Genomic DNA, 14,077 nt, shown 5'->3' on the forward strand with positions numbered 1-14,077 from the left:
TCGGTGCCATCTGCCATTTTTCTGCCTTTATTGCTAGCGTCTCCTCCAAAAGCCCCTGGCCAATCCTATCTAGGGACCGATGAAACACTGCTGTCTTTCGTCTGGCTTCTAGCGCTCAACTGTTTCAAGAAGCAAACTCAAAGGAGATGGCCTCTATAGCGCTATGAACTTCACCTCGATAGCAGTATATATGCCCTTGGCCTTTTGCTGCACCAAATTGTCTCCAATCATGATTCTTCCATTGCCAAAATAGCCCCCATGCTGGTCCACCCAAACCATGGGTCCCTTATTGTTCTTCGCGAGAGATAATCTACTAATTACCAATACTAGCTCCTCCAGATTCGGGAAGACTTCATTCAGTAACTCCCAGAACTCACATTTTTCGGGCAGACGTATGATATTGTTCCCTTGTTCCCTGAGCCAAGGAGGAAAGGCAATATGGGCCGGCAGCTCGAAAGCTAATCGCTTGACTGGCTCCATCCAGTTTTGGAAATCGCTCGCTGCGGCGACAAAGTCCTGAGCCCTGGGATATGTCCGGTAAGGATGGGTTCCGTATCGCTTTGCCTGGACACAAGGTATCATCAATACATCGGTGTCGTAGTTGATGAAGAGACCAACTCGGGGGCGCCCAGCATACGCTCGCTTCTTTAGGAATTGGTAGTGCTTGTGGTACTCCTGCCGGGCCTCTCTGGAAACTTGGGAGATGGCTTGGCGGCCCCCACCACCCTCTTTGAGAGAGACGATGTGCGGCTTCCAGGTCAATTTGTAGATCTCGAACCTCAACTCGATTGGTAGCTTGGGGAAGAACTTGAACTCGGTGCCTGCAGAAGCATTGATGGGGCTTGCGGGAGGCGGGATCAAGACCATAAGGTTTGATGATCTCATCGCGCTCGCTGAATTGCCTGCAGTTGAAGAAGATTTGTTGTTGCTGGTTGCCTGTGTTTCTACTTTCGTGATAGCCTGACGCTTACTGGGCGCACCTTTGGTCCTGGAATATCTATTAGTCGCTAACCTGGGATCTAGATAGAAAAAGGTCTTACTTGCTCTTCGCCATAACGGCGTTTGCCAGTTGGGGCGAGGTGAAGGGCCGTTTAGTTCTTGGAGTTTGAGATATTGTGCTCGCAACCAAGTCAGTAATATTTTTCTTCGTGATATTGGCAACTCGTCAACATACCCGTGACTTCTGCCGCGGAGTAGTCAAGTTCGTCAGGAAAAGTGTTACCAGTCTCGAGATTTATTAAGGATCGAAATTGCAAGCGTTTCGGGTTTGCCTGCATCGAGCATATGGCTTTTCAGTTGCTTTGTACTTCGAAAGATCTCGAAAAAAGATGAAACTGCTATATTGTTTGTTATCTGTTGTTGAGAGATGAGAGGTGATGATCCGGCTCTTTCCTATAGGCTCTCCTTAGCGGTTGGGTCACGTGCAGGGCTAAATCTCCAGAATCACCCGACAACTTGCCCCCTATTCACCGTCTGACTCAAAGTGAAGCTGTTTCTTTGATCAAATAGTCACGCTCTGGTATTCGAATGAGTCTATACTTAAAGTCTTCCAGCGTCCAACTTCGGAAATTTAGTAAGTGGTACCGGCTTCGTCAGATGCAAGCATATATTCGGCGACAGTATTGTATTTACTTTCTGATGATCATTAATTAAAGGTTTATATCTTCGCTGTTTCGTTGTATTTTCTGTATTTTTCTGTATAGGCATGAATAGTTTGCAGCTTTTCGTTTTTCCGGCGGAACATGTTACTAGGATCAAGCAAGATACGATAGGAAGTAACGGCGAGGGAAGGAATATAAAGCTGCCCGTCATTTTTATACTTTTAATTAAGATAAATCTTAAATTTTTTTTAAAAAAAAAAATTGGTTCGTCGGTTATAAATCAAGCAATGACTTATATTATCGCCGTTCTCGACTTCATTCTTCGTAATAATCTAAATAAATCAATATCTAACGATCAACGAAAGCAAATATATATCAAATTATATATTGATCGTGATCAGATAATTTTGATTTCTAATTCCTTGCAAGCGGCAAGTATTACGTCCTTAATCGAATAATCATCTGCAATAATTATGATCCTTTTTCTGATCGTATTAAGATTGCTTACTTTCTTCGCGCTATTAAATAACCTTTTCATTTCTTCTGCTTTATCTTTTACTTCTTTCTTCCTGGAAGTTATAATCTTTACGATAGACTGCGCCGATTGATTATCTAAATAAACGCTCGAGACGAATAGAAGTTGTTTTGTTCGACGGCTATCGCGGTATTTAAGCGATGATTATAATCGAAAGGCTCGATTTGCACTTTGCTAAGTATAAAAATCAATAATAAAATGAATTTCAAATTCAATACTTAAATTCATTCTCGTTATTCCATCTTCGCGTTCACCTTCAAACCGATCCCTTCTGATCTAGCTAGCAGCTGAATAATTTAATGCGGAACGCTGAAACAGTTTTCCTTTTTTTTTATCCGCGTATAAAGATACTTTATTTCTCGATCGATTCCAGCTCCAGATTTGATAACCGGTATGCCTTCATTATTTCGTATGTCGTCGCGATCTGTGCGCCGCGAATCTGGCCTAGTCTTTCGTCTTAGCGTAGCTATCTCTATTGTAATCTCATTTTTATTACGAGATACTAAATCCTCAAAATAAAATTTATTTATTTTCTTAGCGTACTTGTATTTTTTTTTCAATTCGATGCTTTTATATTCAGTACTATGAATTCTTTATATTAACATACCTGATAACGGTTTAGAGGTGGACAAGATCCGAACGTCGATAGGATCTCAACGCTAAGAATATTCAAAGCTGAGTGAATGAATTTCCTTCTTTAAAATCAGCTTGCAGAACAATCAAGTACCAGGTAATTTGATAATGTTTACGGGCGAGAAAATTGAAAGAGCCTAGAAAGATAGGTGAAAGGTGTATAGTCTGAATATATAGGAGGCTGATCAGCTAATCAGCGCTATTCCAGATTCTAGCAAAAAGCGCCGAGCAGTTGGCAACAGCACTTCACAGATTTATAAGGAGCAGCTCATCTTTGCTTCCCTGTGCTATTAAACGGAATCAAAATCTGTGATGTGGTATCGTAAACACTAAACTCGTGATAATAAGCTCGTTGGAGCAGCCTGTCGAGGTTGCCAAGTGGCCATGCCATTCTCGCTCGATCAATTTGAGAAATGGAATCGAGTATCTCCCCGATAGCTTACCTTGCTTATATGGCGGATATTCAGGTATGAGTTACCAATCATTTATGAAAAGTACGATGAGCTTCGTCATGGAGGTGAATGCATGAGACAGCATCAACATATCGATGTGGATCCGATTCTTCGAATGGAAGCGTGGCATAGGAAATGATTGCATCTTGCCACTTATATTGGTGGCTGAGATCAACGTTGTATTTTAATAAAGCTCTGACTTATTTACAATTCTGGGAGTGGCTCGCTCAAAACCGAGTGCCACCAGTGTTTAAGCTTGCTGCTACCACCTAGACTCTGTATTGTTTCGCTCTTCGCAAGTAGAACCTCGAAAGCCGTCTTTCTCGTCATCACGTTTGTATTGGTCCCAGTTGAGCGGTACATTCATAGAACAGCCTCGGTACGGAAAATATCGTTGTTTTGGGAGGCGATGATTCCATTACTGACAGGTAGCCACTCTTCGCTGTCGGTAACGCGAGAATGGTTTCGGGTTTGGCCGACTTATTAGTTGAGATCCAAGGAGAAAGAAACAGAGGTCGGGCTTCGTACTGGGTAGAATCGTTTCGGGGGCTTGAGCATAGGGTAAAATGTCGTAAAAGAAGAACCCCGCACCGACCCAGGCTGGACGTCTACGCTTGTGAGATCGATAATCACAGAAATGCGAAGGAGTACTCACTCGTGGTACAGATTCCGATAGGTAGGCGATGCAAAAGTCCACGGCAGAAGAAGCAAATTCTCTGAGCAGCCGTATTCGTTAACAGGGAGGATTTCGGCCTCGATCCATTTCTTGAAAACGGCTGACTGTTTTAAACCTTCAACCTGCATACTTTCAGTCGCCGTTGGAGCCCACTCGCTGTTGGAATTTAATACGTATTTTGCGACTGGAAAGGGCAAGAAGTCTCGTCGACTCACAACCGAAATTGGCCTTGTGGATTAAAGATGGGCTTCACTCCATAGGCTTCTTTGTACTCCCTAGCAAATTTCTCGTAGGACTTGAATTGGGCTAGCTCATACACGTACGGTAAATTATTATGTAGGTACTCTGACAGAGCTTGGGTGGTCTGGATAGGGTTAGACTTCAACCACAAGACGGATAGGTCGAGCTCCTCCTTCTGTATACCCAAAGACTCGAGCTTTGCGATAAAGTTATTGTAGAAATCTTGACTTTCCGAATGCTCTACAGGTAAGTAATCTGTGGGATACAGTATACGACGGGGCTTCTACCTTCACGTCAGCCTGTTGGAGAGAGTAGCAGCGTCGGCATCCATTCCTACCGATAGACACTTCTTGGCTTCTGAATCTGCATGTATAACTCTGGCCGCAGTGACATAAGATTCAAGGTCTCGTGGAAACACTCCAAAAGTATCAAACATCCTTAAGATGTCAGATCACTGCCACCCATTGAAGTACGCTCAACGACTTACGGAGACCACGGTAACACTCCTTCGACATCTGTAACGCGTAGCGAAGGCCACATATTAAAGAGAATCTGTACAGCGGCAGGAGATAGAATGCTACCACAAGCTGAAATCAATGTTAGCCGATTGTACACCTGATTTAGAGGGTTGGTTTACAGTCAGTGCCTGTCGCAAAGTCAAGCCAAGGATATACAGCCAGTCCAGCGCCACTGCCCGCGCTGCTGCCACTGGGACTTTGATAGCCATCTCCCCGAGGATTGATAGGGGCATAGTAATCGACCCAGTCGCCTGTAGCCCATTCCGTATCAGCAAACTGTGTCGTCCGTGTCTTGTCTACTAAAATAGTGCCAAGACCAATAAAATTTTGCACCGAAGTCGCAGTTATACTCCTGGGGCCATATAGCCTAGTGAACACTCGTGATGAGCCACCTGTACGAACACCTGCAACGTCTTGATTGTCTTTTATCGCGAATCTCTCTCCCGAAAATAGCAGCTTGTCTGTCTTTGTATAGTACAGGCGAGAGGGAACCGCAATCGTTAAGAATGGCGGCCATGTATCCGAAGAAGCGGTAATTTCTAGTGTTTGATAGATATTTTTGGCTTGTAGGTCAGTCTCACAGGAGTGTATGCGGGAAGGGAAGAATCCGGAGGAACTCTTACACGTCAGAATTGTGTGATGTCTGGGTAGTAGACATGATAAATGCGTCGACGGTGTCGGGATAAAGCCGATAGACTGTGTGCAATGAATTGTTCAAAAGCAGGTATGGACCATAATGCTAGCTGATGTGGACGTATAGATGTTCTCTACCCCGTACATCTTCTTCGCTTTAGCGAGATTTAGAATTGGGTCTTCTGAATGTGGCAAGTTCGAGCCCGCAAAGATGATATATTCTAAGAACGCCGTCGACCATACATCTTCCATCTCAGAATATCAATTGACAGTAGCGTATAAAAGCTGGAATGTCACTTCAGCATGGTGCTCTATTGTGATAACGGTACAGAGCGCTGGATCTGTCTCAGTGTTGTTTCCGTGTTCGTTAAGCTGGACCAACTGATGCTTGTAAATTAGCGTTATCTCTAGGCTGACTCTCTTCGAGGTATTTCTTGGTCAGTGAAAGGAAAGTCAATTACCGTCAGCATCTGAGTAGCATGGTAGGTGATGTTCCCAACCCGAATTAGCTGCAGGGAGGCTAACTTTGACATGCTTGCAATGCTTTTACGATATCGCAAAACAGATGCAGACATAGACACACCCACCAATTCAACGACTTCACTTGATGAATATGCGCATGAAGCCAGATACACGAGTTACGCCCTTTGGGACGTGCTTATTTCCAGGATAAGAGTGCTGACGAGCTCCCTCTCGCAAAGAAAACATCCTCAGCATTCGGCGACGAATGGCCTCCGAACTACTCCTTCCGCGCTCAGATATGGCAAATTACCTTGAATCCGCTCATCTCATACAGGGCCAGATGTTTTATTTCCGAAAGAAGTAGTATCGAATCTTGCACATCGGTACGGAGATAGTCACAGTGAGCCCGTGGACAGCTAGAATGCTTTAGGCATGCCAACCGGGAACTTTCTCAAAACGGTTGTTAAGGGCGAAAAACCGACGTATGATATAGTGCTGGAAAGGATACGCGGCGACTTTCAGAGATTACTCATGGCCGATCGATACACGTCTGGGTGAGTCCTTATACTCCTGCCAATCAAACACTAACCTTCTCAAACCCCGTCACCAATTTTCTTATCCAAGAAATGACCGGGTTTCCGGTAGAGAGGACCTCCATCGCCCGATTGACGCGAAGTTGACGATCTTACCATACCCCTCTTCCGACGGAGCCGTTGCGCTCGTTGGCACTGTATGGCACGCCTGCAATTGGGAAGACACAGTGTGCCTTACAGTCTGTCTATCAGCATCTGGAACGCTTCAAAGTTATACTTTGGCTGTCTGCGGACACCGAGGACAAGATTCTACAAGGATTCAATAATGCTGCGAAAGACTGCTGGGCCTCGAAACGTCATCGTACGGCCACTCGAGACCTACGACGCTTTTCATTTGTCTCGTAAAGATTCTCTCTACATCGACTAGTGCGATATGCTGCAGATGATTACACCTCAGAGGTTTCGTGCGGGGGGTGTTAATCATTCGTCGGAGAGCTTTGATTTGGCTTTTACTGTACGCCACAGCTAATTCTGACGCATTTCCAAATTTTGAGACCTTCAATTCGTTATCTTGAGAAACCTTACCTCCTGAACAAGAACCCTTGTAGTAGAAATCGCAGGTCGGTACGGTAGATCAGTGATCGTTAACTCCTGAAGCCGCTTACTTTACTAAACTTTTGGCTGTGGTGCTGACTCTACGTTTAGGATAATTCAGTAAGTTAATGCGGTTACAAAATCCCCCTGATATGGCGGATGATACTAGCATACAGCAAAATCGATCCCTGATCCGAAGAGATGCAGCTGTAATATAAAACAGCATGATTTCAACTGGATCCGGGAAAGATTTAATTCTCTTTAACACTTGACCGAATATAGCTAGTCTTGCTTAAGCGAGAAGCAGCTTAGACATCGCATCTGAAAGAGGAGATGGCATCATTGAGGTAAGCAAAGGTCAGCAAGATCGGGTTCATCTCCGAGGTTGTGAAGACTGCCGGTTAAACTTTTATGGGCTTAAGAAAGTTGAGGGAAAGGGAAAGGGAAAGGGAAATAATAGTAATATCACCGCTGCCGGAGATATAAGGGAGTTCATCCGCATCTGCTAAAGGCGAAATCGTGGCAGACTTCAATAGTCTTTTCTTATCGACCAACTTCTTATCGAGAAACGAGATCGGAAGGTGCTGCTGTTACGATAGAAGCAGTAAGAACAGCTACGGCGAGTAAGATAGCGATGATGAACATCATAGGAATAGAGTAAGAGCCAGAAGGAGTTGTCTTGAGAGAAGTAAAAATTAGATGTTAGTATTAAAGATTGAATACCAATAGATAAATGGAGAGATTGGTCTCTCTCGTACTAATCGTACGCCTGGTTGGAGTACAAGTCAGAGGCAGGGCTGCGGTTCCTAGTGCTCTTCAGTAATACGGTCAATTTTCAGTAGTACGGTCAATCTTTGCACCTTCTTTCTTACAATACATGTATCTATTACAATTTCTAATAGAAAAATTAATTGTGAATTATGATATTATTTTTCAATAATGGACCTACTCTATGAAAAGCTTTAGGAGATTGTAGAGTTTTGGAACGCAGTTATATTCGTATGTCAACCTCGTCGGCGCTATTCGAATAAATTTCAATCAAGTAAATAGCTGAATAATTAAGCAACTACAAATAATTACATGTAACCTTCTAAAAAACCGTAGTCGCCAGCTTCGAATCTATACCGCTCTTTGTTCTTAGTGGCGTAAAGTAATCATAGATCTATCGATTATTATAACTTCGTTCGTTGGCAAGGGGAAGTGTAAGGGAGCGGGCGTAGTTTGATAGTAAAACGTTCAGCTATCTATTCACATAGAGCAAAAGTAAAAGGCGGTCATATAATTTTCCCTTTGATATTTCCGTTTCGTAATTCATAATTCACATCAATGAATGTGATAGTGGCATAAGGAATATTCGATCTATAAGTAGCGGAGATGCAACCATATGATACTTAAACAGCATTACTAAGTCGTAGCCGTTAATCCAATCTAGATCAGTCTAGAGATAGTAAAAGTAGCATTCTTTGTCATAGGGATCTAAGGAAATAATTCCATTGTCGAAACTGTCCAAAGAGGATACTTTGACTTCGTAAGCTTTAGCTTCAGATGGTTAAAGGAAGAATCCTGATGCAGGTGCCAGGGGTGTAAAGTAAGTCACGGCAGACGCGCAGGCTAGGTTCCGCGCACACCATGACGTACGTAGTACTACGTATCTTCCCTGTTTAGGGGTAAGTTTGGCAGATGCTGCTGTTACGGCAGGGGCGGCAACAAGAGCTGCGATAGCGTTGATCAGCATCATTTTGATAGATTGGTAGAGAAAGGGTTGTGTTCTTATTGTAAAGAGGATTTTCTTGAGGCAGGAATGGGTTTCGATGCGAGGCAAGAGAAGAATAGACTTCCAAACGATAGAAGGACCTTGCCATGGGCCTGGCTAGGCCTTACGGATATCATGGACTTTGATCTGTTTCTCCGCTACGTCGTATAGGATATCCGGATCCCGGATAGATTTGTCTTTCCTGTATCCGTTGGAATAGTTTCGGAGCCAGCTTAATTCATGGAAAGTAAAAGTCTCTTAATACAACCTCCAGGCATGATAGCTGTAGCTGTAGTCGTCGTGTGAGGCTTGATTAATCAGGGGGTTTAAAGTGGAGATTTCAACTCTTGAATCACCCTCAGGCGGTAATTACCCTAGCTGTAGTAGGAAAGGCAGGAGTAATACTACCAGTATAACTACGACTGCAACTACAACTACAGCTACAACTACAATTAATGCTACCGTCAATAATCACAATTTTCGAGGCATCGGAATAATCGACCACAGGTTCACAAGTTGATAATCACGAACCTGGTTACGGGGCGGAGTCGACGAAGCCAAGCTGAACCACTGCTTTCAATAGCAAGGAAGGCGGCAGAAACGTCCGTAGTATCTGCACAAGAATACGGAGCGTGAAGTTATATCCCCCTTCCTGTGAATGCCCAACGTCTTTCCTTGCAAAGCAGCAATCACCTCATCAAACCTTTGTTAATCGGCGCATTCCCAAAAATCAAAAGACTTTCAAGGGATCGAAACCTACAAACCTACAACGTAAGGCCCGAGGGGGCCTTATCGACCGGGGATAACACTTAACCGCTGTACGGAGTACTCGTTGCGGCCAGCATCTACAAGCATGTCCCCATGTCGAAAATCATCCCAAGTATGCGTATGATCAAACTTATTAGATTTAAGCGTACAGGGGCTTAGCGAGCAGAACGCAACGTCGCAAGACCACCCGGAGCGAGTGGTTTCTTCAGCGCTATCTATCCTTCCTTCTTGAGCTTTATGTTTACTTATTGTAGATACTAAGAAGTCTTTGACTAGTGTATCAATAAGAGCATATTGGCGGCGGGTTTGGCTATCTAAACGGAGTTTAGAGTACGGATAAAGATACCGTGTTAGCGAGTTACTATACAGTAGTACGACGAATACGGAGATGTACGGAGTACCGGCTGCTCGGAAACCGGAGATTCTGATACTTGGCATTCTTGAGTTATTGTCTGGTGCCAATTCATTGCCTGGGGCCGGGTATGCGGGAGCGGGTCGCATAGTACGTACGGAGTACGGTATAGGAAATTTGAATATGAGGTTTGATGGCTCATTCATGGTTTGATACTTTTAGAAGCATATACTACGTAGTAGTACAACTAAGGAGTACAACTACAGTCCACCACCCCTTGAATACATGTCAATCGAGCAAGGGCTCTTACCAGGGCTTGAACCAATGGACTTACGTTGTATAAGTAATGATTCAGCCTTGATAAGTATCTTTAAGCAAGTATTTAGTATATGCAATAGTTGATAAGGCTTTAAGCCACTCAGAAACCACCGCTCTACGATTTATGGGGCCAAACTGGATCCGATATATATTCAGGGGGCGACTGTATATACTACTTAGTATATAAGTTCTACAACTAGTTCCAAGACCAGCAGCGGCTCAGTCATACAGGCTCAGGCTTAGTGTAGCCTAACTGATTGATGGATTGATTGATTGGTTGCTAGATAACTGTTTGATGCGAGGGTAAACGGCTCTACGGGCCATGCATCACCTTCTTCCGCAGAACCCCTTTCTCACACCCGGATATCCGTAAGAAGGGTCTCAATTTTTTTTGCAACCATCCTTGTTAGCCTCCCGGGCTTGAATTCGAGCTTTGATACTTACTACGTATATCGAGGACGCCAAGGCCGGCACCCGTCAAGGCGCAGGGAGCCTTGCGGGGCCTGATCAGCGACTACCTAGGTAGTGCCATTTTATATAGCGGGGCTATCTTAAATCTGAAGTGGCGGGACTACATCAAAAGTATGATATCGAAGAGCGTCAAACTGAATGATCGGAAGTAAAAAAAATAAAAATGAAGATAGATTAGTTGCAGGTTGACGTACCTATCTATACGTAGTATGTAAGTTCCATTCTCGTCTACCAAATACTTTCCATTTTCACTACGTAATTGCGCTGTTGTATAATAGTTTCGTTAAGCTGAACCACGCGTTCTCGCCCTTCTGCTTTTTGCGATTCCTCTTCGTGCTCTTTTCTAAGAGCATTTTGCGCTTCTTCGAAAGAGATATCAGATGAAAGAGGAGATTCGGATTGCTGCTGCTTGTTATTTGCGAGAGGCGTCATTGCGAACTTAAGAGCGCTTACGAGAAAGGGTGGCTTTCGCAATAATAGCAGACGAAATAGAAGCAGGCATATTGAGGACAGTACGGTGTTAAAAGTGGGAATAGCTTCAATGTTGGTAGCGAAAAGGAAGTTACTTTTTTGTTCCCTCTGTCAATCTGATCTGGAGGGCTAGGTGATTCTCGGTCCAGCCAGCCGGTCGAGGCGAGCCCTGGGAGGAATGGCATACATGAGACATGTATGCATGTACGTACATAGGGTACTTACGGAGAGAAATATATCACTTGTATACAACGTAGCCGACAATAAGATGATTTTACATTCGATCTCTAAGCGACGATAGCACAATCATAACAAGCAGCCGTATTCCAGTTCCCAACCGCTCATCCTACCGAAGAAAGCGTTCTCCGCAATTGAAAGAGGTGATCTTGTTGTCGCACATAGCGAGCTCGGGTACGTCTAGCATATAAGTGATAGTAGTAGTAGTAGTAGTAGTAGTAGTAGTAGTAGTAGTAGTAGTATTGATCTACGAACAGGCGAAGCCCGCCGCCCTGGGACCTCCCATAAAGTACGGCGACGTGCTAGGCTAAGGAGTTACATACGAGACGGCCCTAGAAAGCATTTCAAGGTGGTGCAGCGTGGCTGCCATCAACTGCGCCCATCCCCTACGGATAGGATGGATCACAGAAAGAGAGACTCTTGATAGGGTGTGAAACCAAAAAGCAAGACAAGTGTACTCTGTATGCCACCGCAGGCTTCAAAGCCTCGTTGATTCGGTCAACCTGCTTGCAAAGGCGCTTTTCTTGAAAGCGCAGTACAAATCACTCGGTCGGTTCTTTCTAATGCATGCCTACGAAGAAAGTGGAGCTCTAGTCCCGCATGCCTTGACCGCCCAAATTTGTATGCCGATCTACGGAGTATGTAAGTAAGCTTCTGCCTCCGTGTCCTCGAGTTAGCTCAATGTCAGGCCCTCCTCTGAGAGAATTACGAAATGAGGCTACAAATGAATTTTCCATTGGGTAATGCAGTCTTGGGTGCGTTTCGATAGGATTAGTCAGCAGGATCCTCTTTCTGCAGGATACTTTTTCTAGCCTTCTAGGTGGCTTTCGCTGGTCCAAGAGTATTAATATAGGTGGGTTTAGGTGGGTCTACGTAATCAGCTTTCTTGGAATACTAAGACACTCTTAAGATACCTTGACGGGTCAGAGACAGCTTGATAGGTACTTATTAAGGTAATCGCCAGGGCCACCCTTCCTTTGGCTTTTGAAATTTCCGTTTTTTTAAAGTTTCCGTTTTTCTGAGGCAGCTTCAGGCACTTTGCCTATCGTGTTAACACCGATGTATTGGACCGTGAATGCGCTTGATTAGAGCTTCTTCAAATGAACTCCGCTCTAATCACCCCGATTATGATAGCATATCTTTACTTTTCGATCTAAAGTTGCTCACAATAGAAACAGATACTGGTGGTAGGCAAGCTGAGCAGGGAATAGTCGGAGGAGAGTGTTTTGCTATTGATTTAGAGCTAACATACGTAGTAGTTCGGTCTTAACGCTGATTTGGTATCGACTCCAAGAGTTGACAACACGCTCCGTGTATCAATACATCTATTATCCATCTTCGAATTTGCTTCGAATTTGCTTCGCATCATGCCGAGGCGTCAAGGCATGCTGGCATAGGTTCTACAATGTTCGAGGCGTAGGAAATCATAATCGACCAGATTTACGTAGTACTACGTAGTAATTCCGTATTGCATTATGCAACAGCGATTTGAATTTTTTTTTTAGTCGTAACTATCTGACCCACCCATCACACCTACGGTGTACCCTCTCCCAGGTCTTTGAATGATTTCCCAGGTGGAACTCTGTGTTCCTTCCGCATGCACGCCTCAACCAAACCACTCCCATTCTGCCCGCCTGCCGCTCTCCGTATGCAAGCAAGCCTTTACCGTACTTATCTCCTCCTTATCCCCGACGCATCTTGACAAGCCAAGTCCGCGGAGCTCCGTACACACAGTACCTCACCGCCGGAGGGGGGCGACTCCAAAAAAGTATATCTCTCCCCACACATACCTAAGGTTCAATTGATGATCCTCTTCTTTCGCAAGCTTTCATCCGCTAAGGATCTCCCCTCTAAACAAGCCCCCCTTGGGCTTCCTAACCTTGGAGCGGCAATTATTGTGCCTACGTGGGCGGTAGTTGGAGGAAATAGATTGCAACTTGTCTGCCTCTCTTTGAACGGTAAGTAGCAGGACAGTTACCGGTACAGTACAACTAGTGTATCATTCCGCTTGATCTGAACAGAGCTAAAGCATCTCCTTTTCCTTTCATGCGTAGTTCGGGCCGGTCCGTTTCAACCTGCCATCCATCATTCGAGCAAGAAGAAGCGCTCTGCAAATCTTTTTTTTTTTAAAAAAAAGTTTAGCTGGTAGGTACGTACGTACGTAGTAGTTTAGTTTCCATTCTAAACCCCCTGGTTACCCTACCCTCAGGGGTAATACTTTACGCCTGGGACGCAGTAGCAAATCAGTCAGTACGGAGTATCTCTCTCTGTCCCTTCCTCTAATGTGCTACGCATAATTCCGTAAAGAGAGGGAAAAAAAAAACCTATTCATATTGAAGCAGCAGTTAGTTCAAGGCGTTAAGGCATGCGAGATTACGGTTCGGTTCTACTACTTACTCTGTACTAGTACTACGTATGTTCGAGGCATTGGAAAGGCAATCGAGCTTTTAGGACATACTACGTCGCAGGCGTAAGTATTACCCCTCGAGGGTAGGGAAAACAGGGGGTTTAAAGTGGAAACTAAACTTTTAAGGCACCCTCGAGGGGTAATACTTAGGCCTGTACCGTGGTACTACGTAGCACCGAGTGAGCCACAAGCCCTTCCCTGTCCCTTAACCTCTATGGGTTCCGTTCTATTAATCTGCCGGTTGCAAATTTTAGGGATGGAATGAATATACTACGTACGTACATTCAAGCTCTTCTTTCTACATTTCTGTGGGAGCGAACGGTCTTTTGTGTCTCGATAGAAATCCGTAATAGTATGAAGTGTATCACCAAAATTGGATTTGGGAGGTATCTGATTGATCGCATACTGAATGTAGTTCTTGAT

At 44.4% G+C, this 14,077-nt stretch overlaps 2 protein-coding genes across 2 annotated transcripts; both read right to left on the reverse strand.

The window, feature by feature from the left end:
• Window positions 1-153: 153 nt before the first annotated feature.
• Window positions 154-1,277, reverse strand: L3040_002454 (uncharacterized protein; the record flags this gene model as incomplete). Its single annotated transcript, XM_066155559.1, has 4 exons — window positions 154-936; window positions 981-988; window positions 1,041-1,118; window positions 1,175-1,277. The coding sequence occupies 4 exons, from the start codon at window positions 1,275-1,277 to the stop codon at window positions 154-156; spliced, it is 972 nt and encodes a 323-aa protein (XP_066012552.1).
• Window positions 1,278-3,584: 2,307 nt separating this feature from the next.
• Window positions 3,585-5,313, reverse strand: L3040_002455 (uncharacterized protein; the record flags this gene model as incomplete). Its single annotated transcript, XM_066155560.1, has 8 exons — window positions 3,585-3,700; window positions 3,750-3,829; window positions 3,877-4,053; window positions 4,113-4,420; window positions 4,475-4,574; window positions 4,625-4,724; window positions 4,775-5,007; window positions 5,279-5,313. The coding sequence occupies 8 exons, from the start codon at window positions 5,311-5,313 to the stop codon at window positions 3,585-3,587; spliced, it is 1,149 nt and encodes a 382-aa protein (XP_066012553.1).
• Between the last annotated feature and the right edge of the window lie 8,764 nt (window positions 5,314-14,077).

This window comes from Drepanopeziza brunnea (genome assembly GCF_022702325.1).
Source record: "Drepanopeziza brunnea f. sp. 'multigermtubi' strain 214-2 chromosome Unknown ctg3, whole genome shotgun sequence".
Taxonomy (NCBI): Eukaryota; Fungi; Ascomycota; class Leotiomycetes; order Helotiales; family Drepanopezizaceae; genus Drepanopeziza; species Drepanopeziza brunnea.